Source organism: Sturnus vulgaris, chromosome 4 (assembly GCF_052056855.1).
Source record: "Sturnus vulgaris isolate bStuVul1 chromosome 4, bStuVul1.hap1, whole genome shotgun sequence".
NCBI classification, from domain to species: Eukaryota; Metazoa; Chordata; class Aves; order Passeriformes; family Sturnidae; genus Sturnus; species Sturnus vulgaris.
Window position 1 is genome coordinate 21482014 of NC_142246.1, and position 21205 is coordinate 21503218.

A 21205-nucleotide genomic window follows, 5' to 3' on the forward strand; every position below is an offset into this window, starting at 1 on the left:
AATAGTAGAGAAGATATATTCTGGAGAAAGCAGAAATCAAAGAAAAGAGTATGGATATATAATATTTCCAAGAAATACAACTAATATTAAAAAACCTAAGCAAAACAAATTCTCAACTGAAAGTCGAAAGTGTTTCATTTTTATGCATGAGATATAATATACACAACTTTTACACGCTGTCATGATTCTGGCAGAGGCAATTACAGTTGCATCATCAAGACAAATATCAGGAACAGTTCTCCTACTGTCTAATCTTTTAATTCTGAATTAGAATCAAAAGTATTCACAAGTTGAAAGACACCTAGAGGCATAAAAACATTCCTGATTAAAAAACACCTTCATGGTGTTATTCACACCAAATACAAGGTAGCAGTAAATAAACAGTAGAAAGCCCAATGGCATTTAGGCAAACTCCTGCAAAACTGTCCACAATTGGTCAACATTTATAAAGAGGATCATCAATAAAGAGCTAAATTTTCTTCTCTATGTTACTATATTATAAACCTCAAATTATGTGTATTTTTCAATGTAACGTGCTGCCTTGTTCAATATAAAAACAAGCAGGGCAGATATACTTGAAAGGATTCAGAGCATAATTACAAACAATGACTGGTCATAGAAGACCATTTATACAAATATTCTTATCTCTCCACATCATGATATTGCAATAATAATTTTTTTCTTGTTTGGGAAAAAAGTCTATTAGTCTGTGAAATAGTTTTCCAGGAGAATTATAATTTTCCGGTATGTTAGAGTATTTTAAAACTAGACCTGTCAATCACCTGAAGAATTTGTTCTGCAGTGAGTATTTCTGGTCTGTCAAAAATATGAGACAATAATCCCAAAAGGTTATATATTATTATTCAATTCTGTACTCTTTTAAGAAAGATGCTGCAGCAACTGGAACAAAAACTGTCATCATTCATTTTAAAGCTGTGAAAAATTTCTCTGGCATGTGCCAAAAAATAGGAAAAAAAACCCCAAGACAGAAATTAACCAACTCCATATTTAGATAAGAGTTGGAAGAACATCTGATATATGTGAAGGGGTAGTTACTGAGCTTCCCAATATGTATTATTTTGAAATGTAATAGAAATGTCCTTTACAGTGAATTAATCCCATAGGACATTTTCTGAATACTAGATGTTCTTACTTAGTTCTTGCAGTCTCCTTAGATATATGGAATCTTCTTCAGCATCCTCCATTTCAAGACAAAAGTAAAGGCTAGACTTCTCTATAGCAAACCAGCCTTTTCTCCACTGATCCAGGTTATGGCAATCTTTGTAGTACAGCTGCCCAATAAGGTCACAGTCTCGCTCTAACAGTGATTCAGCCACCGGGGGAACAAAATGCTACCAAAGAAAATGGGGTGAGTCAGATGAAGAAAAAAACCCTCTGCCCCTAAAAAACAAAATCAAAATATTGCAAATCCATAGGATTCTAGGATAAAGGTCACAGTAAAAAAAAAAGAACAAAAACCTTTGAGATATAAAACCCACACTCATAAACCCATAGATGTACTAAATTTAAAATGTAAAATCAAGTGTAACATTTTTCCATTCATGCCCTACAATTCAAATATTTTTGCTTTTAAACTACCATTGATTTAATTAGTAACGTGATTATTAACATTTGGAACAGTATAAAATATGGTATCACTTTATGAATTCCATTTCAGCAAATAAATTCAACAGAATTGTAACCACAAAAAACTTAGCTGAAATATATTCATACAGTATATGTCTTTATACTAGAGCACATTTAATATATTCTTAAGGTTGGCATTAAAATGCTGCTTCAATTCCCTTCACATTTGATTTTATTATCTTGTTTCAAACATTAAATCACAAAAGTTATTTCTTCCTGCTGCACAAGAAACCTTTACACGCAGGAGAGATCAGTATTCATCAATAATGGCTTCTCAAAGGTTTTAAACTAACAATGGCACTTTATTATTTGTGCAAAGGCTCCTGGCCTAACTGAAAAAGATAATTATCAGTATTACCTTAGCTATTGCTGAAGTCCATTTTCTTTGTGAATATGCAGTTTCAGCTCCAAATAGAAAAACACGTTCTGACATTAAGTATATTTCAAATGTAAAGATGTCCCTAAAGCAAGCAAGAGAAGAAACACAGCTGTATTTCGTCTTCAAAAGGGTAGACACACAGGAGTTTTATTTCACTATTTTTTCATTCTTTCATACGTATAGAATGGAATCCATCTGCATCTCCCCTCCAATATTACAAGTACAGCCCAGATAATAATAAAGCACTGTATTGAATATACAACAGGATGAAAGAACTTTGCAGGTCAATAATACATGTTTAGAGGCTATGGTACAATAGTTTTTTGAATAATTCCAAAATGTTTACATATAGTCATTAAAAATGCATAGGGAATTTTTTGCTTTTACAAGCTCATGTTATTTGATCAAGTATAGTTTTGTGATGCATTCAAAATCTATTTCTGTATGTTTAATATAAGCAGAACAACTAGCTGAATGGGAAGTTGTAAGCAAGTTGAAATGTTGGTTCATAGGGACTTTTAGATATCATTTGGTCTAATCTCCTGCTCAAAGAGGGATTATCACAATGAGAAGCCTTGAAAACAGTCAAGGATGGAGAGTACTATTCTTGTCACCAACCTGTTCCTGCCCTCCACCTGCCCTCTAATTGAAGAGGCTTTTTTCCTGTCAGACAGCCTGAACCTGCTGGGGTGAAATATGTGATCACTGTGTATCACCTGCCATCACCAAGATCAGTAGGCAGACTATAAAGCTGCTGTGGCTCAAGAAGTTCTTAAGAGTTTTCTTAAGGGAGGTTCTTGGATTATTCTCCTTTTAAAAATTATACGACTCTATAAGCAGATGAACCCTGTTTATTCAATTTTTAATGGACAAATAAGGACAGTAAAAGAAGAAAAAAGCAAACTAGTTAAAATTGGTGTGGAATTTGGAAAGTAAATATCGTGCTGAAGCTAGGGTCAGTCAGTCTTTAACTTACAAATTATGGTTCACCAATTTATACTATGATTTTGTCTGTGACCTCTTGTTAGATGCCAAATAGATGGAGTATGCTTTTTCAATGCTGACGACTGAGATTTGTCTAAATGTAGAGAACTGAGCATGAGTCACTTCTATCATTTCAATAACCGCTTTGAAAATTATATAAACACTTCTGACTAACAGAATAGGCATTTTTAAGGACCAGCGGTTTCACTACATGAAACATCAAATCTAAATAAAATTTCTCATAAAACTCCTCAATCACAGGTAAAGCACAGCAGGAGGTTAGTTATTTCCAAAGAGTGAAGCATTCAGGCAATACGTTTTTTTTTAATTTAGGTATTACCCTAAAATGGAATCATTTGGAAATACAGCAAGGAATAGGTTAGATTTGAAGACAGAAGAAAAAAGTGATTTTTTTCCTTTTTCTGGGCATCCCAGAACTACTACAGAATAGTGAAGGTCATTTCTCTATATTTGATAGCATATTGAGACATCACCCTGTTTCAGGATTTCTCTTCCCTGTAGCAGTCTAAGTCTTTTATTTCCATTATCTTTTTCAGAAGCTTACTGAATAGACTATGCTTTCTTTGCACACAATTTTGTTTTGTAACTAAAACCATTACAGTATTATACTACAGAAAGTAATTTTTATTTTAGGGGCCTATGTACATGTCAAAAAATATAAAGCAAGTGTTATGGAGTCTGTTACACAAATAAAAAGCATATTTTAAACAAAAATGTTGCACTAAAGAAATTGAGTATCACTGGAATCAGATGTAGGTCACTCTCTATGTGATGTTTTTCATGTACAAGTGGGATGTGAGAGAGAGTTATAAAAGAAAAAAACAAGATCCCACAAAAAGAAGAAAAGCTGGTTTCTTCCAACTAAAAATGTTCATGAGTTACACTGCTGTCCTCACCTACAGAACAAAGAATGGATTTCAAATACCAATACCTCTGTGACCAAATCCAGAAGCACTGGGGAGAGCTGTATTAAAAGGAAGAAGCAAAGCAAGAATTTTGGCTTGAGGCAGAGGTCAATCCCAGAAAGAAAAATGAGTATTAATTGTTCAATTTATCATCATGTAACCTTTCAGGCACTGAGAATATGCATTACAGATTTAAAAAGAAACAGATGTATCTAATTTAAGCTGCCCTTTAAAATTACCCTAATATTTTCATTCTATCACTATAAAAAAAAAACCCTAAATATCACATAGCACTAATTTCTTGATGTGAAATAAAATCAGCTTTTTTTCTAAATTGCCTATTCAAAATTTAAGAAAAAATGAACAGTTTGTTTACTGAAATACAAATTCAGGAGCTTACCCTCTATTTAAAAAGAAGTCTGACTTGTGTACTACAAGACAGATAACTTCACTGATGTCAATCATACCATTAGGAGTGGTAGTTTTATCATTTTCATAGTAGCTCAGAAAGCCACTTTCCAAAGTGCACCATCTTTTGTTGCAATCTGTGATTAAAGAAATATAGAAAGGTCAGATTTTCTTAAGTTTGGGGGTTTTTTTTATATAAGCAAATACAAGACGGAGGAAAAAGTCTGCAGAGTAACTTCAATAAATTATCTCGTATATTTAATTTCAACTAAATGTTTACTCCCTTTAAGACCTAAAATATAAACATAACATATGACATAGCATATTAAAGTCTATTTGCTACTGAAAATAGTCATAAATTCGTTCTAGCTTGTCTACGTCTTAGAACAAAATCTGAGGTGTATCTGTTTCCACTACTGCAGAAACGAAGATCCTAAAAGAAAATACTTTTTTTATTTTCCACAGTCTTAAAATTCCTATACAGCTGGCAAAGTACTTCTGAGAATTTGGTAAAATAGATCTGGGAAAAATAATCCACAAAAATCAAACAAATAAACAATTGCAATTTGCAAATACCAACTGTGTTACCTGACATTTCATCCAATTACTTTTTCTGTCGTTTTCTACATGGTTTATATAAGTTTTATAAATATTTTGGTACTATTTATCATGCTATTTGCAATCTAGTAATATCTAGATTCTGTCTAAATACACATGTTAAGTACTAAACTAAACATATCATAAATGGCTTGATAACTAATAGGTTTGCAGAAGCTGAGCACCAAATTTTAAGGCTTTGAATGTTCAGGCTTTTTTGCCTCCCAACTTTCCCCCTCCCATCTTCCAAAACCTATTCTACAAAACAGCTCACTACTTCAATATTCATTAAACCATTAAACTCTCAAGGACAATTTTGGAATATCAAGGCTTTTTAAAGGGCTCCATGAAAGCTTTTACACTAGAAACAAAAGCAAAAATCAAACTTGAGCCCCTAATCCTCTAAGCTTTACTTTTTGATCCACTGCATCAGAATAGCACCAACATTTGAGCTCTCTTCCCACTGATATCAACAGCTGTTAATTAACATCAACTCTCCTCTGAATTTACACACCCCTGCTGAAAACACTGATGTCATTATCATGAGAAGTACACACAGAGTTGGCTCTCTCCTGTACTGAGACACTCAATGAAAAACGAGGTTGTATTTCCAGGTGTTCCACCTGGCTGGTATAAAACTTTGCTTAATTCACAGCACAAATTCTTCAGTGTCCTTTTCCCCTTAGGGCCAAGTCTACAAAGGGGGAACAGTTTTCTGTGAAAACAAGCAAGCACTTTCAGCCCCTGGAGATGAAGGCAAGGGAGTCAACTGCCTCAGAGATTCCTAACACTGAAGAAGAACTTAATTCTAATGGTTAACCAGCTTCACAGGATTCTGAGTTGGAGCCCTATCCACACACAGGAAAAAAAAAAACAAACCACCAAAATTTGTCTAAATGCTTCCCTCTCTGACCTGCAGAGGCCTCAGTTAGTACACAGCAATTCAGAACTGCTTCAACAGGAGTTCTCTTTTCTACAACTGGGTAGTTAGGTCAGATTTTTCAGGTAACACGACCTTATTTGAATATCTACAGGCAGAGGAGGGAACTGAAATTTCCTCCCACATATTAGTACTCTAACCCTCAAATTACTTCCTAAAGAGAGTAAGAAGGAAAAATAATATTTATTTTTTTTATTTATTCACAATAATTTGCAATATGAGTATTGCTTCATGTTAGTGAGATTTAGAAACATGTATGTAGTGAAAGAAGAGAAAAAAAGAGATTATATATTTTATATAATCTCTCTTTCTGTCATACTGCTTCTTAAACATAGCAGAGATCAATTAGGGCCTGAAGGCAAGTTTCTCATTCAAAGTTGCTGATTTTTTTGTTATTTTGGAAAGGATGTCATTAAATCCCCCTCCCTTGTTCCATTGGTCTCCTTGGATGGCAAATGGTGAGGGAAACCTATCTTCCTATGTATCTATAAAGAGCCCATCCCAGAAATATCAGTTCTGACAAACCCATGGGTAATTCAACATCAATACAAAAACAAAGTAAACAAACTCCCAACCCCAAAAAAGCAAACAACAGAACATCTACCATCTTCAAGACACAATCGTAGCTTCAGAGAACAAAACCTGAGCTAAGAGAAATCTGATTCTTTTCTATTTACTGTATGTTCCCTCAAGTATCAAGTGCAGTGCTAAGCAACAGACTACAAACTTTCAAAGCAGCTTCATTTCTGTCTACTGAAGACTTGAAATGGAAGACAGTCAAAATTTCTTGCCTGGGAGCTTTTCTCATAAATTTTAAGACATCCTAGTAACAATGCTCAGTCACAGTGCATCTCCTCCAAAGAGGACTATAGAAGCCATTCTGGGAGCACTTTCAGCCAAATCTTCAATCTATACAGGTATTTACAAATATACTGCACTTCTAACATGCCATTGTGCCAGAAGAGATTGTCTTGTATCTGCTCTGCACTTGGCAAAGCAATGACTTCTGGGTTTTTTTAACATTTCTTTATGAATATATAAAGAAACCCACAGCATGGAAGATCAGGCCTGAACTTGGAGCAAGTACTAATGAGGTTTGCAGTTATTACATTGTTTCCCTGACAAACTCAGTGAGTGCAATTTCAGAGCAATCCCACATAATGTCCTATCCAGCAGCAGTCCTCTGTCAGAACAGGCATATTTGTTAAGACTGCAAAGCTGCTGGGAAATGCCTGTGTTCAGGCATTCTCTCAGTTATCACCCAGAACTTTCAAGAATTTGGAGCCACACTAACATATCGATTCTTCAAGGGCATATTTAACCAGGAGTTCTATGCTTTAGCATGCTTTTAATGTCCACGAAGGATCTTAAAGGCATATGCAATGAGAATATGGACATAATCACACAAAAATATTTATACACTGGTGCAGGATGCCGTGTAAGGATTTTAGGAGCAATAAATTCAATAATAAATCACCATAGATTTTAAAAATACATGTTATTTCTATAGATGGAAGAAAAATATAGGAAGACAAATAGGAAGAAAAAGGAGAAAAATTATCTGATGATACCTCTCTCCGAAAAAAAAAAGAAAAACAGAAGACTGATATGCACTGGAGACCATGTATATCTACTGTGATATATATGCATTATCACGCCACAAAGCTCAAGTTGTCATAGAGTTGCTGTAGATGCTCATTTCTACTTGGAAGATTCTGTAAATTTGTGAGCTTGAGAAATACTCTACTAAAAAGTCAGTGCTACTTGTAAATTATTTCTGTAACAGAATCATTTTAGATGAAAATTAATTTTTTGCATTAATCTAAATATAATTAAAGCAAGTACTGTTTCTATTTGTTCTTTACTTATCAATTACTGTGTTAACTAAACAATTTTTCAGAAGTTCAGTCTTCTTCCTCTGTCAACTACGGAATGAAGAAATCAAGATAAACAGTATTTTCTTCATCTGAAGGAGGTCTACTGAATTCAAAGATGACATGTCATATCAAAGGCATTTTATCTCAAAAAAGTAATGCAAGAAATTAAAAAGAATAAAATTCATCCAAATCATACATATTCATGTGTTATTCAAATGCATAAATTAAAAGTTAAATACCTTCTTTTAATTTTTTCTCTGTAGGAAGCTTAGCTGCATTAGACGAAACTTTGTACAAGAATTCACAAAGAAAGGTGGAATGTGAAGAATCTTCAGAGAAGCCACTTTCAAAACAAGGATCATAGTTTGGGAAATCTATTCAAATACAAAGAAGTAAATAACATACAGATCTTTAGTTATATCTTCAGTTAGAACCATTTTTTCCACTTGTCTTTCTAAAAGCATGTCTGTAAATATGTAGCTGCTCTGTATCTTTACTATAACACCGATAAAACTTACTGGTTTTATTTTTATAATTAGAAAATATATTCATTTAAAAAAATTGGTTCACATTTGTTACCATGTTGTCTTTGTCTACCACTGCTTGCCAAGGTAATATAAAATACTGTTTTCTGATGTACCAAACTTCAATTTTCATCCCTTGTGTAACATACTTCAACAGAAGGAAACTGCTTCTCTTGAGGGCGTATGTACAGTTTACCAGCAACTCTGGCAACAGACAGACAGAGATTCTGGGAATCATCAGCAGCATGCACTGATCTCCCTTTCCCTAAAGATAAGAACATGACGGTGCTGCCTTGGCTGGAGGGCCAAAAGAAGAAAAGACAGGGCCAAGACAAGCAAACTTCTCTCTCTATAACCTTAGAACCACTTGAGACCATGGGTAGCAAAAAAAACACGATAGATACATGTCTGCACCTGACTGAGCTCAACATCCTATGATCCAGTGCATGGCATTGCCCTGAGCAATACTCAGGCAGAAGTTTACACACTGTGTTTGCCCTTGGAAGCCTTAATTCATTCCTGTGTTTCCCACCAAACTTTTTTTTGTTCAGCCAATACAGTGTAACTTGGCAGAGCGACACAAGCCAATGGAAAGTTGGTCCAGGACTACATCCACATAGCTGGTTTGCTTGGTTTTTATTCAGTGTAGATCTGCATGCAAACTTTCAGCCCTAATGGTTTCAGATACTGTCCAGAACTTTTAAAAGAAAAGCTCAGTAGCACCCTGTTAAGAGCAGCTTTCTGCTTTCCAGAGCCTCATAGCAGTCACACACTGCAAACAGAACTGTTGACTTCCAAGCCTAAGTTTATCATTTACACCAAGCTGCAACAGAACCTGTGATGGGAAAAAGGGATTTCTGGGATAGATCATATGCAGGTTCAAGAGGTGAGTTTTATTTTGGGAGGAGAGTTTGTGAAAAAATAGCTAGGTCTGTGTGCAATAGGAGTAGATATCAATTTAAATAATCTTAAAGAAAAAAATTGATGAATTCTTTAGACATATGTTAAATTAAGGTACCCATTTTTTATGGTAAAAGACTGATAATATTGGCAGAGAAGATAATGATTTTTTTTTTTCTGTGCTATAACTACAGGTATGAGATCTATGAAGTCATAGACTTCACAGACACAACAACACTGTTGTCTGGGGGTTTTATAAGTCCTAAACATGATGTTTGAGCAAAATAGCAAATCTGCACACAATTGAAAGTGTGCACTAATAAAATACAGTTAATGCCATCATAGCTGCCCCTTTGCTATACCACTATTTTTAAAAGTAAAGCCAATTTTGCTTCTGAATTATTTCCTTCCATTTTCCACAATATAAAATTAGATCAAAAGAAATAAATGCATCATACCTGAGAACTTGTTATGGTGCAGGAATTCCATTTGCAGTCTTTGCCCAGCCTTCTTGGCTAGTAAGTATGGGGTGCTGTAAACAGGGTCTCCAGTGGCACACATAGCATCAGCCCCGCTGAAGAGCAGCATCAGAGTTTCCAGCACATCTTGCTTGACTACAGCAGCACACAGGGCCTTATCATAGGGAGGGGAAATAGGAAGTCTGTTTAAATTAGAAAGTTACTGGCAACAAATATATGCAATGTAGATGAAAATCCTTTCAGCTCTGATACAGTTAGACCATAAACATTGTTAACTATCAGAAATCATGAAGTATGGTCTGAATCTAGAAAAATTCAGCAGCAACAACAAAAATATCCCAAAATACCAATCCAAACCCAACAAAATGTTGCTTTCACCAATTTTACTTGGGAAGGATAACATGAGTAAATACAGCTGAAGGGGAAGGTTGCTGTTTATTTACATCAAACTACTAAAGAAAATCTCTTCATATTTCAGACCTCAGAAGTTCAACCAAAGAGATGAGATTAGATTCTTAAACTCAGTTCCTAGGATACACATGGAAATTCCTAGGTAGTTTTTAAAAAAAACACAGTCAGTCAATAAGGCTCTAATAAATAAATAAATAATAAAACTACTCTTTTTAGTAAGATGTATTATTAAGATATATTAAGATTATTAATACATATTAATATTTTTTAATTCTTTTTATTAAAATGTTTATTAAGATTTCTATTAAGATCTTGATACTTGTTCATCTTCATTGAAATTTAAACATCTCACTTCATCCTAAAACATGAGTCTCCTTTTATTTTTGTATACAAAAACACAAATATAATAAACTTCCTTTTTTCTTTTCCAAGATTGGTCCAAAACCTTAAAACCAAAAATAGCTACACAATTACAGCAACCTTCTCCGTAAAAATTTCTATGATTTAATATTTATTTAGTTAATGATTGAGTTTTTCTTAAATGATTAAAGAAAAAGTCGCTAAAAATAGAAGATTACTCCTATAAAATTTAGCTGTTCTAATAAACACGTAAGCATCCAGGAGGCACAAGTTAACAGAGAAAACAGTTCAGTAAAAGTTCTAGAATTACTTGGCAATGAATACCTTATTATATGGTAATTCCATGTCTCTATAGAGAATTTGATAACTTTTCCCAGTATTTAAATCATTATTTGACATATATCCTTTCCCACAAAAAACAAACCCCACAATCTCTGAAAATCCTTTGAGACAATTTGACTCCTGTAATCGAATATATTCAAATTGCACAATGCATTAAAACTCTTCTGTATTCATTAACCGTAAAAAATCATGACTCAAAACATCAGATCTTAGAATTCAGTCAAGTAGACATCAAAATTTACCGAGATATGAATAACTAAAATTCTCCATTTTACAACTCTAAAGAATTTGTTATTTTTATAAAAGTAGAGAATACACATTTTCCATCATTAATTTTAGCTTTTTCATTTCTAATAAGCTACTAGCTATTATGTAAGTGTGTATGAGCTACTTACACAGTTGATAATAATGAATCATCTACTGTATTTAAATGTTAGATGTCAGACATGTGGGATATAAGAAAGAAAAACATGCAAAGAAGTAATCTAAAGAAGGGAAGTGGAAATTTGCATCCCTAGACTACAGTTGAATTTAGATAAAGATCCATATTTTGATGGCTAAGGAAGGCATAGGAAGAACTACAATAACCTTCTTCAAACAAACTAACAGGAAAAAGAATAAACTAAGTAGTCATGTAATGACATCTGCAAAGGCTCCGAAATAACCCTTATTCAACTGTGTCAGAATGTCACTCAGGATGCTGAATCAATTTCTCACCAGTTTAACAAGATGATCAAATTGCACACAGATACAATACAATCCAAAACATAGTATGGGCTTAACCATGCTATATTACCTTATTTAATTGTTCCTTGGTTTTGTAGTGAAAAGGTGTTTTCCTGAATTTTCCCTCTTTGTATTTTTGTGTAATGAATGTTATCCTTTTTTCTGCAGGATCATCAAAATGCAATTCTTCATCTGGAGGAAGATTTCCAGCCCAAAAACTGTTTGCCCTCTTATTTCCAATGACAATAAAGAGCTAGTTGAGATGCAGGGAATAAATTAGCAAAATAGTATGAAGGACATGAAGCTAGCCTCTAAACAGATTTCAGCTGAGAAAAGTTGAAAAAGAAAGTTTTTAAGGAAAAGAAAATTTCCTGCAGGAGACAGAAGCCTCTCTCAGAAACTGCCTATGGTCATCTATAAATGAACAATAAAGCGTGCAGTCATCATTTACCATCAATAGCAGCTAAGTTTTACAAGACTAATCACTTATAACACTTCATTACATATTTATTAGTTAAAATTTAGAGAAGAGTAGCATGTGTTTTAAAGAAATCACTGATGGCTTCAACCCTCTCTATCAGGACCACTTTTTAGCACCACCACTTTTTAACACTCTAAGCAGCTAAGCTGCTAGTGACAAGTTTCCTCTCTTTTCCCCTTTCTTCATCATGAGCACTTTCCAAAAGCGTTTTATTTCTTTTTCCCCAAAAATATTAGATACCTGGAGAAATACTAAGAGAAATTTTCCATTTTGTTAGCAAAACAAATGAATATTTGGAATTACACAGAGGTACATCACACACAGAACCATCAAGCTTACTGTAACATCACCATATTGTTTAGCAGTTATATGTTGTTTTCTCCTGAGTAAAGCAGTAAATAACTCCTTTCCATGCAGTAGGTTTCATGATGGAAAAAAGAGTTAGAGTATCACAACATACCTCAATAAGTTCATTGCTCCAAATGCTGGCATCCATTTTTAGACTCCGGACCTTTGAATCTCTTGGTCCTAAAGATCTATGTTGTCCTGAAAATCCAAGAGCATTACTTAACTAAGGCACTTAAACAGGGTTTCTCTTCTGCTGACTAACAAAAAAATGTGATGAAGCCAGATTTATTTTACTTCCTATTTTTAAAAAAAGTTAGGTTTGACATTTGAATATGAAATTAAAATATACCTCTTTAAAAAAAACGAAGTTAATTTCATTTGATAGTAATGAATAAACAAAGCAGGCTGTCTCATGTAGACTAGAAAGAGTTTGATTTGAAAGAAAGTCTAGAATTATAAATTATTTCCTTGAATCTACCACTTAGGCACATATTTCAATATAAAACATGACAGGACTGTATTTTGAATAGTATCTGAAAAAGCTATCCCTTTTGGCAGTAAAATATGTGCAGATGTAACAAAATTTATGCACTAAAAATTGTTATTCTTTGGCATCTAGCCTTGCAAAAGCCATTCCTTTACTAAGAAGTATTATTGTGTCTTAATTTCCACTAATTGTGAAGGATGATTCATCTGAGAACTCAATCACCACAGACATATCACTTATGTGTGGAAGTGCTTTAGAATAAGGATGCCCTTGGTATTAAAAACAAGTTATGCTCACATTTTGGCTTTCAAAACTTCCACAAGGATAACACTTCAAAAATTAAAAAACAACAAAAAAGTGCCAATTCAAGGACATACATAGATATGCAAATATGACATTTTGTAGAACCCACATGGCTTGCCATTAATTACTCTACCTGCACACTTCTTACAAATGACAACACAGAGATTGATGGATGCCCAGTCAGGTCCGGGAGCTTTACAGTCAGCGCAGCTCCTGTTGGACTCATTGAACCAAATCTTCTCAGCTACTTCATAATCAGATAGAGTTTCTGCTATTGATTGCTGGAGTGCTTCAATCCAGTCTTGTTTCTCTCTTTCTGACTCTGCTGTAAAGCTGAAACAATTGACTTTTCTGTGTTATTGATCTTTATTTTAAAGCCCAATTAAACATGGTCTGTAGTCTCCTTATTTACTACATTTACACCCAAAATCACAGTCCAAAATCTTCCTCCATACAGACATAAATCCTAAGATGGAATATATTATTTTTTATTTTTAGTCAATGAAACTCCCTCTTTTAGTGTTGTTTTCAACAAAACCACTACTGGTATAAGCTACATAGATTTTGTAACATTCATCTAATATCCCTGAGTTAATTTCAAACTTTTATGTTACCAATTAGCAAGATTAAAGACTGAAGACTAACAAAAGCATAGAATAACATAAGGAAACACGGAGAATTAAATGAGAATTGTAAAAAGACTGAGAATTAAAAAAATACTTATATACATTTCAATTTATCTTTTAAAAAATTACATACTAAACAAACATCAGCATGGTTATGTCTTAAGAAAAAAACAGAGAACTATCTACCAACTAGCAACAGGTTCAAATTGCTGATCAAGACTAATTTACTTGCTAGTTTACTGAGCATGAAAGTATTTGCTAACATTTAACAAGTCCAGGAGAAGAAAGAAATTTCTTTTTCTCCTTCATTACGACATTTCATTTAAGAAACACTACAACACTTAACAAAAGGCTTTTATTAGCAGGTACTTGCATTTTCTTAAAAACCATTACAAGTCTCAGCAATCAGCCAAAGTGAAACTTTCCACTGCTTTCAACCAAGGATTCCTACAAGGGATAGCACATTAAAGCTTCTTTTCAAATAAAATGCATAATACTAAATGGATGCAGCATTATTTCACTATTGCAGTTTATTATTCTTTAGGATGAAGTCAATTTGTGAAAGTAGAGGAATTCATTTCTCTTTTTTTTCCTTTTGCCCTTGCACAGAACAAAGAGAGAAAGAAGGTTACATAAAAGCACAAACCTGTGGGAATAATATGCCGAGTCAGGAGCTAACAGATGAAGTGCACAACTAAACAAATCAAAGAAAATCCTACCATTTTCTAAAAATTGTTGAACATCCTAAATAAAAACATTACCTTTTCATCCAAACTAGCTACGGCACTGCAGTATGAAACCAGTATTTCTTTAGTGCCTTAGTTAATTGCATATTTTGTAAAGTAAATATTAAAGTTCTTACCTAAAGCTTTTATAAGGAGTAATTATTTCAAAAGATTGCTTTGCAGCCCGATCCACTTGTTTTACATTTGCCACATTCATAGGGATTAAAGTGATACCAAATCCTGTCTTAAAGTCCTAGGAAAATGATAATAAAAGTTTAGGAGGTTATCATTCAAGAATAAAACATGTAAAGAAGAATTATTTCATCATGGTCCAAAAAAAAACCAAGACTAGTAATATTTGCCATATTTGACATATTTGCCGTAACATATAAGCCACTTCCAATTTATTAGTGGATAAACAAACCTCCACTAAATTTTGTTCAACCACTTAGGTTTCCAACTGCTAGAATGACCCTACTTAATTATTGGTAGGAGAAAAAAATGCATGTTTGAACAATTAATAAGGGAAAGAATAAAAAAAAGTTTAAACAACAGATTACATTAAAATGTGAATACAAAATTATGGAAGGATCTAGCTTAAATCATGCTTTAGTGCCTAAATAAACTTCATACATCGAAATCCTTCTCAGTGACAACATTTTTTCTTGCTTTAAAACTGAGTGTTTAACAAACTAAGTATGTATAAAATTCTTTCTTAAACCTTTGGTTCCTCATGCTTCTGATGTAGTATATGAACTAAACATGTCTTTGAAAAAAAGTCCTACACAGCAGCTAAAATAAACCAAGAGTAAGTTATGACTCTGTAAGAAAGTATTTTTGCCTAAAACCAAGTGAAATTGGGTATTTTTTCTGCTGCATGGAAAAATGTACTAAAAATAAAAATAAATTGACAGAATTGGGAAATAAAATGTGAGCTCACACTGAGCTCCTGTGAGGGCCTCTCAAATGTATGGATTTTGGAAAAACAAATGAATACATACGTTATTTCTTATCTATTTGGAATACCATCAGCATTTCCTTCTTCAAATTTATTTACACATTCATCTCAAGACAGATAATTCCACAAGTTTAATATCTGGAAATACTAGCATACTTCTTGAAAACAGTAAATAGAAACAAAACAAAACTATATCACCCAAGCAAAAAGCCAAATTCACGTATCTTATCACTTGCATGTTCAGTGTTACCTCTCACATAACAAGTAGTTGGGTACAGACTGATAAAAATAAAAGCACTGAAGGGTAAAAACTTCAGAGTTGCCTGCCTCTGAAGAGAGGACTGTTTTTCTAGTTAATACATATTTAAATCTCCATTACTGACAAGTTTCTCTTTATGAGATTTACAAATTTTTGTGTACTAAAGCTTGCATGGAGAAAATACCTCACAAAACTCTTTTAGTTTTATTTCCCTATTTCAGCTATGAGCAAATAAAAATCCTGGTTTTAGCCAGGATTGATAAGGCTAAATCTGACAAAAGACACACATACGTCTGTGTCTATGCACAGACAGAAGTATCAACTGTATCACACGAGGCATTGAATAGAATAATGCCTCAAAAAGCACAACGTACATTATAAGACGAGATTCTTAGAATGACAGAATTCCCACTATTTAAATATGCTGTTAGATAAGTTAGCTAATGTTTCCTTCACAGACTTTTTATTAAGAATTTTGGGGTTTTTTTTTTACATTCCATTACATTTGACAGTGACAGTGGGGAGCTAGGTGTGGATTTCAACACAAACCTTTATGAAAAGTAAAAGCTTGCAATAACTAACCTGGCTTAGCCACTTCTCATATAATTTATTTTAGAAAATAGAAAAAAATAGAATTATTTTAAAATATTTATACTTTTCTTATACCCTCTTATCATGTAAACCTAGATTTTTTTTTTCTCTCCTCTCATCTTCAGCCCCCACTCCATTTTCCTATAAATCAAGGGGTTTCATACTGGCATACTTGCCTCAGAAGAGAGCAGAGACTTCTGTTAAGCCTCCACAGTCCCTAATTCACCCTCTATGGGAAAAGAGTGGGCAGAATAACCTCTTTTTAAATGTAAATTTGACAGTATCCTCTGCAGCAGTGAAGCATTCTTAACTTCACACTACCAGGGAGAAAAAGAGGAGCATGAAATAGTTAAAAAAAAAGACCAAGGATAGAAAAATACAGAACTTTTATTCCTAACAATGAAATGAAAAAATATTAAACCTAACCAAAACAACCCAAAACCATTAACTTTCTAGAATTAAATGGTTTACACTTCTGACATGTAAACTGGATGAAATTTTCATTTTTTGATTCAAGTATTTCAAATTATTTAAAATAATTGGCCTTAAGAAATCCCAATTTTCGATGGAGAGGTAACAAGCCCATCCTTGAACCTGCATAGTCCATTCTTTTTTTATTAAATAACAGCCGAAAAACCCCCAGAAGCCATGGTTAGAAGGTGTTCAATGTACTTCTAGGTCGAGGTTAAACTTTACTGAAGGTAAATGATTAGCAAAGATGACCAAAATAATAACTACCTTATTGAGCCAGATCAAAAGTTCTCCTGCAGAGTAGCTTCCCTTTAGGTACTTGCTACTTGTCAAGGTCATAAAAATAATGCAAATAAGAAAAGGTACATGCTCATCTTCCCAAATAAGCTTCCAGCAATCTAAGCACTTAAAAGTCCCTGAACAAATAGTTGCAGCAAAGAAAATTATACTTACTAGCCATTGACAGACATCCTCAAAGAATTAAAAAGCCCAACAACAACATGCTTTGAGGTCTCTGCAGGATCTTACTTCATAAATTTCCCAAATACTGGTTGTGAAAAAAGAGGTCCTTTTGCATATGTATATTGCCACCTGACAACTGAGAATTTCATTACATAACAGAAGAGGAAAGAAATGCTAACTAAACTTCATTCATCTACTTATTCCATAAGGCTCCTTCTTGAAAATATTTTTTCTATATTCCTTTCAGTCTCTTTCTTATGCTTTCAAACAGCTTGTTGCACCTCCTTTCCTTGGAGCAAAATTGAGCATGCTGCATGGAAGCAACCTGTCACACACACACAATAATGTCTGTTTTCACAGACATCAAACTTTGTTGTACTACATTTAACAATATAGAACCAAGAAAGCAATCTAGAAACAAAGTGCATTAATTTGAAAGTCTTTACCTCTAGGTGCAGCACCAGCCCTCCAAAATTTGCACACGTGCCCAGTGTCTGAACAATCCCATTAAAGAAAGAATAACTCATTGTGCTTTACATTCAGCAAGGGCATGAGAACTTAAAATACTGAACTACAGTGTGAGGAATGTCAGAAACGTTAAGAAATTAGAATCTACTTTTCAGAACAGAACATGGTGACAAATTAAGCAATTTCATTGGTATATTAGAGTGAAGTTATTTCCATAATGGTCCAAACAAACTCCTTAAGATAACTGCACAACACTTGGCATAAACCTGGCTTTGTGAGTGACAGGTGTGCTAGAATCTAATTTTCAGTGCTCAGAATTATATGCTTTCAGGAGTGCAGTCTTCTTCTCTACTTCAGAAACAGAAGTGGGAATTGGTACAGGGAAGAAAGAAGTGCTCCACTTTGAAAGATGAATTCATTCACTTTGAGTGCACAGAAGGACAATAGGGCTATTCAAGAACTATACAAAAAATATCGACAGCAAAAGCAAGCAGTATCTTTTCAGAATAAGAATTGTCTTGCTTCTACCCACTGAAAGCTCATTGTTTCAGATACACCGAACTGTGCTAGGCTTTCTGACAAAGGAAGATAAGTTTAAGATTCAAAAATGCACAGAAAAGATGAGGGTTGGGATTTGTTGGGGTTTTTTATTATTTAAATATAGGTATGACTTAAATAGTTATACTATAACTATTATATACTATCTTCATGAATTCTAAAAAAGGTTGGAAAATGAGTTGACAATAAGAGCTTTAAAAAAAAAACAAAAAAATCTTTATAGACATAATAATAGATCAAAAGTATTCACTAAACAGCACAGATAACTGAAAGCTAACAATACTAAGATGAGTACTGACTTTCTGATTAGCTGTTGTTCCTTTCTGAAGAGTGAATAATCATAATGTGTGAGTGTTGCTGTCATGATCACCCATCTGAAAAAGACATAACCTATGAAAACCTGTCATCTGTCATACCAGCTATGAAATTATTTAAATTGTGTTTTTAAACATACCTTTAATGTGTATCTGTAAAGTGCCTCTCAGTGTACAAAACTACCTTCTCTATTATGCATTATCTTTTCATAGGCAAAAGCTGCCCTGTGACAGGCTTTACTAACATCTATTGTATTTTGGATGAAATTCAAGTAGATTCAAAACTAGTCTCATACCTTTTCTAATATACCACCAAGGTTTTACAGACACAGAAATAAACATCAATTTTAAGGAACACTAAAGTATAGATGTATAAAATCATGCAACTATATCTGAACAAGTGAAATTTTCAGAGCTGCTGGATACTGAAATTTTGGCATGTTGTCTTAAAAACACAGACTTGGGCACCTTTCTGCATACAAGTCATAAATAAATTTGTAATCAGAGGCTGAACCTTGTGACTCTCAATTAGTGAACACACTTTCTTCACAAAATGGCACTTCTAAAAAAACTTTTCTCCTACCTAATTATTTTTTTATTTTATTTTTCCCTTCCACTTGGTTTTATTCCAGTAACACCAGGGCTGGCATTCTTATTGGCTTAGTCAAACCAAAATTCATCTGAACACAGGAGTTCTAGAGATGCTGGTTTTGTTCCTAAATATTTACTGTTTCAGCAGTTATTATCATGTCTTTGGATGCACAGTCTTTCATTGATCTAACATTAGCTTCCCAATGTATAAAGTTGATTTTAAAAAATCCTTCCATGAGGAAAACACCTCAGAGAAATTAAACCAAAAAAATCCAGCCACAATTATAACTTTACACATACTCCTCACATAAAAATAATTGAAAATAAAAGGTTAAGTAACTACTATTTTCATATTACAAATATCAATCCATATTTTTATCTCTTTTGGTGGAGGACCAAGAGGACAACAGCAATAGCAGAGAAAAAGGAAAACTGCTGACATGAGTTCAAGAGACTATGTTTCTACATACTCACACATGTATATACACACATAAGTATACATCTTAATACATAAATATATGTTCATAACTTATTTTGAAGTAAAAAAATACAGAAGTACAGAAATAACACTAATATATGCAGGGAACACTGCACTTTTGGAAATTTTACATCAACTGAGTATTCTCACTGCACATCAGTTTCCTTCCTGTGTATTATGAGATCGTGGTGCATTTGCTTTTTCTGTCTTTGGCTGTTAGATCTTGAGGATATGCAATATTTAAGCGTGTGCATGCACACGCACAGATATACAGATATATATAGATATATATACAGCTAGATAAAAAATAAAGCTCTAACAGTGGTAAGAGGTAACAGATCAAGAATATTATACTACATATAAAGATATATTTACACACACAAATCAATATGTATGTGTTTATAAATGCACACTTTTTTGTTTTCTTTTTAACAGCTATCTTTCATACCACCCTAACACTATTTTATAAAGACTATTCATATTTCTGAAACTACACTTGTCCTCCTGCCCATACACAGAAACTTCTTGACGTTTAATCACAATATCTCTGATCAGTTCCAAAACAGGACCTTACATGGTTCCTTGAATTTACCATTTAATTTAAAACAGCTCTTTAGATTTACCTTGGGGAAGTTAAAACAAATTTTGTGACAATACACTATTCCTGCAAGATCTGAAAATTCCCTTAACAATTTAGCATGATTTAGTCTTTTCCTTCATTCTTACCCCATGGCATTTGATTCCTTCCAACCAACCAAATTATTCCAGAGAGATTAAAAGCAGTAACTAGAATCATTCAGATGAAGCATTCATAGTTTCTTTACTCATTATTTGGAGGCATTATACTTCAGCCTTTCCAGCTATTAAAGAGGACTAATTTCTGCAACCGAAATATGGGGGAAAAAACTGGCTTCCATATTAATGAAAAATTAAGACCTTTTTATGTATTAAAGAGTTTGAGAAAGAGTGACTAGTAATGCAGCAATTGCTTTGATGATATTTACACAAGTTGATATTGATTTCCTCTCCTTCTATATGTACTGAGCTTAGCACCCGCAGTTATTTTTCATCAGGCTTCCCTACATCTCTCATCACAGATCAAAACTTTTTAATATAGATTTCCAGTGATAGTTACATGTTGTGGATTGTAATACAAACCACCACATATGTACTCTGCCTTATAGTCTTCTAATGAGATAAATAAAAAACCACAGTGAAGTATACAGCATATAATTACATACTCAAAAAATATTGCTTAAATAACATGACGGTTGCTAACACAAGCCCTGATGAGCAAGGAGATGCTATTATTCCAGTTGTCTGTGCATGTTAACTCTGTAGCTGGGTGCTCATCTTTTATGATATGTGAGTAGTCACATCATCAGTTTTAAGTTCTTCACTTAACTAAGCAAAATTCTTTCCTCCATTAGAAAACCACTTGAAAATAATTCACGCTAATTTTGAAAACATTGTAATGACAACCTGGCATCCAACATTTTGGAGGTTACAAGGAAGGAAGACAGCAAAAGATAAGAAGGGCCACTTAGACTAGCTCGTCAGTACCATGTGGTAAGCTTTTCTGCAG

General features: G+C 33.6%; 1 protein-coding gene across 1 annotated transcript in view; it reads right to left on the reverse strand.

The window, feature by feature from the left end:
* Nucleotides 1-21205, reverse strand: part of ARAP2 (ArfGAP with RhoGAP domain, ankyrin repeat and PH domain 2) — a 112052-nt gene that overhangs the window by 43728 nt on the left and 47119 nt on the right. The window contains exons 10-18 of the mRNA XM_088163252.1: nt 14608-14723; nt 13253-13452; nt 12442-12527; nt 11571-11753; nt 9641-9815; nt 7998-8132; nt 4337-4481; nt 2006-2108; nt 1154-1352 (exon numbers count right to left, since the gene is read on the reverse strand). Coding sequence (XP_088019378.1) covers nt 1154-1352; nt 2006-2108; nt 4337-4481; nt 7998-8132; nt 9641-9815; nt 11571-11753; nt 12442-12527; nt 13253-13452; nt 14608-14723 — 1342 coding nt within the window. The remainder of the gene's footprint in view (nt 1-1153; nt 1353-2005; nt 2109-4336; nt 4482-7997; nt 8133-9640; nt 9816-11570; nt 11754-12441; nt 12528-13252; nt 13453-14607; nt 14724-21205) is intronic.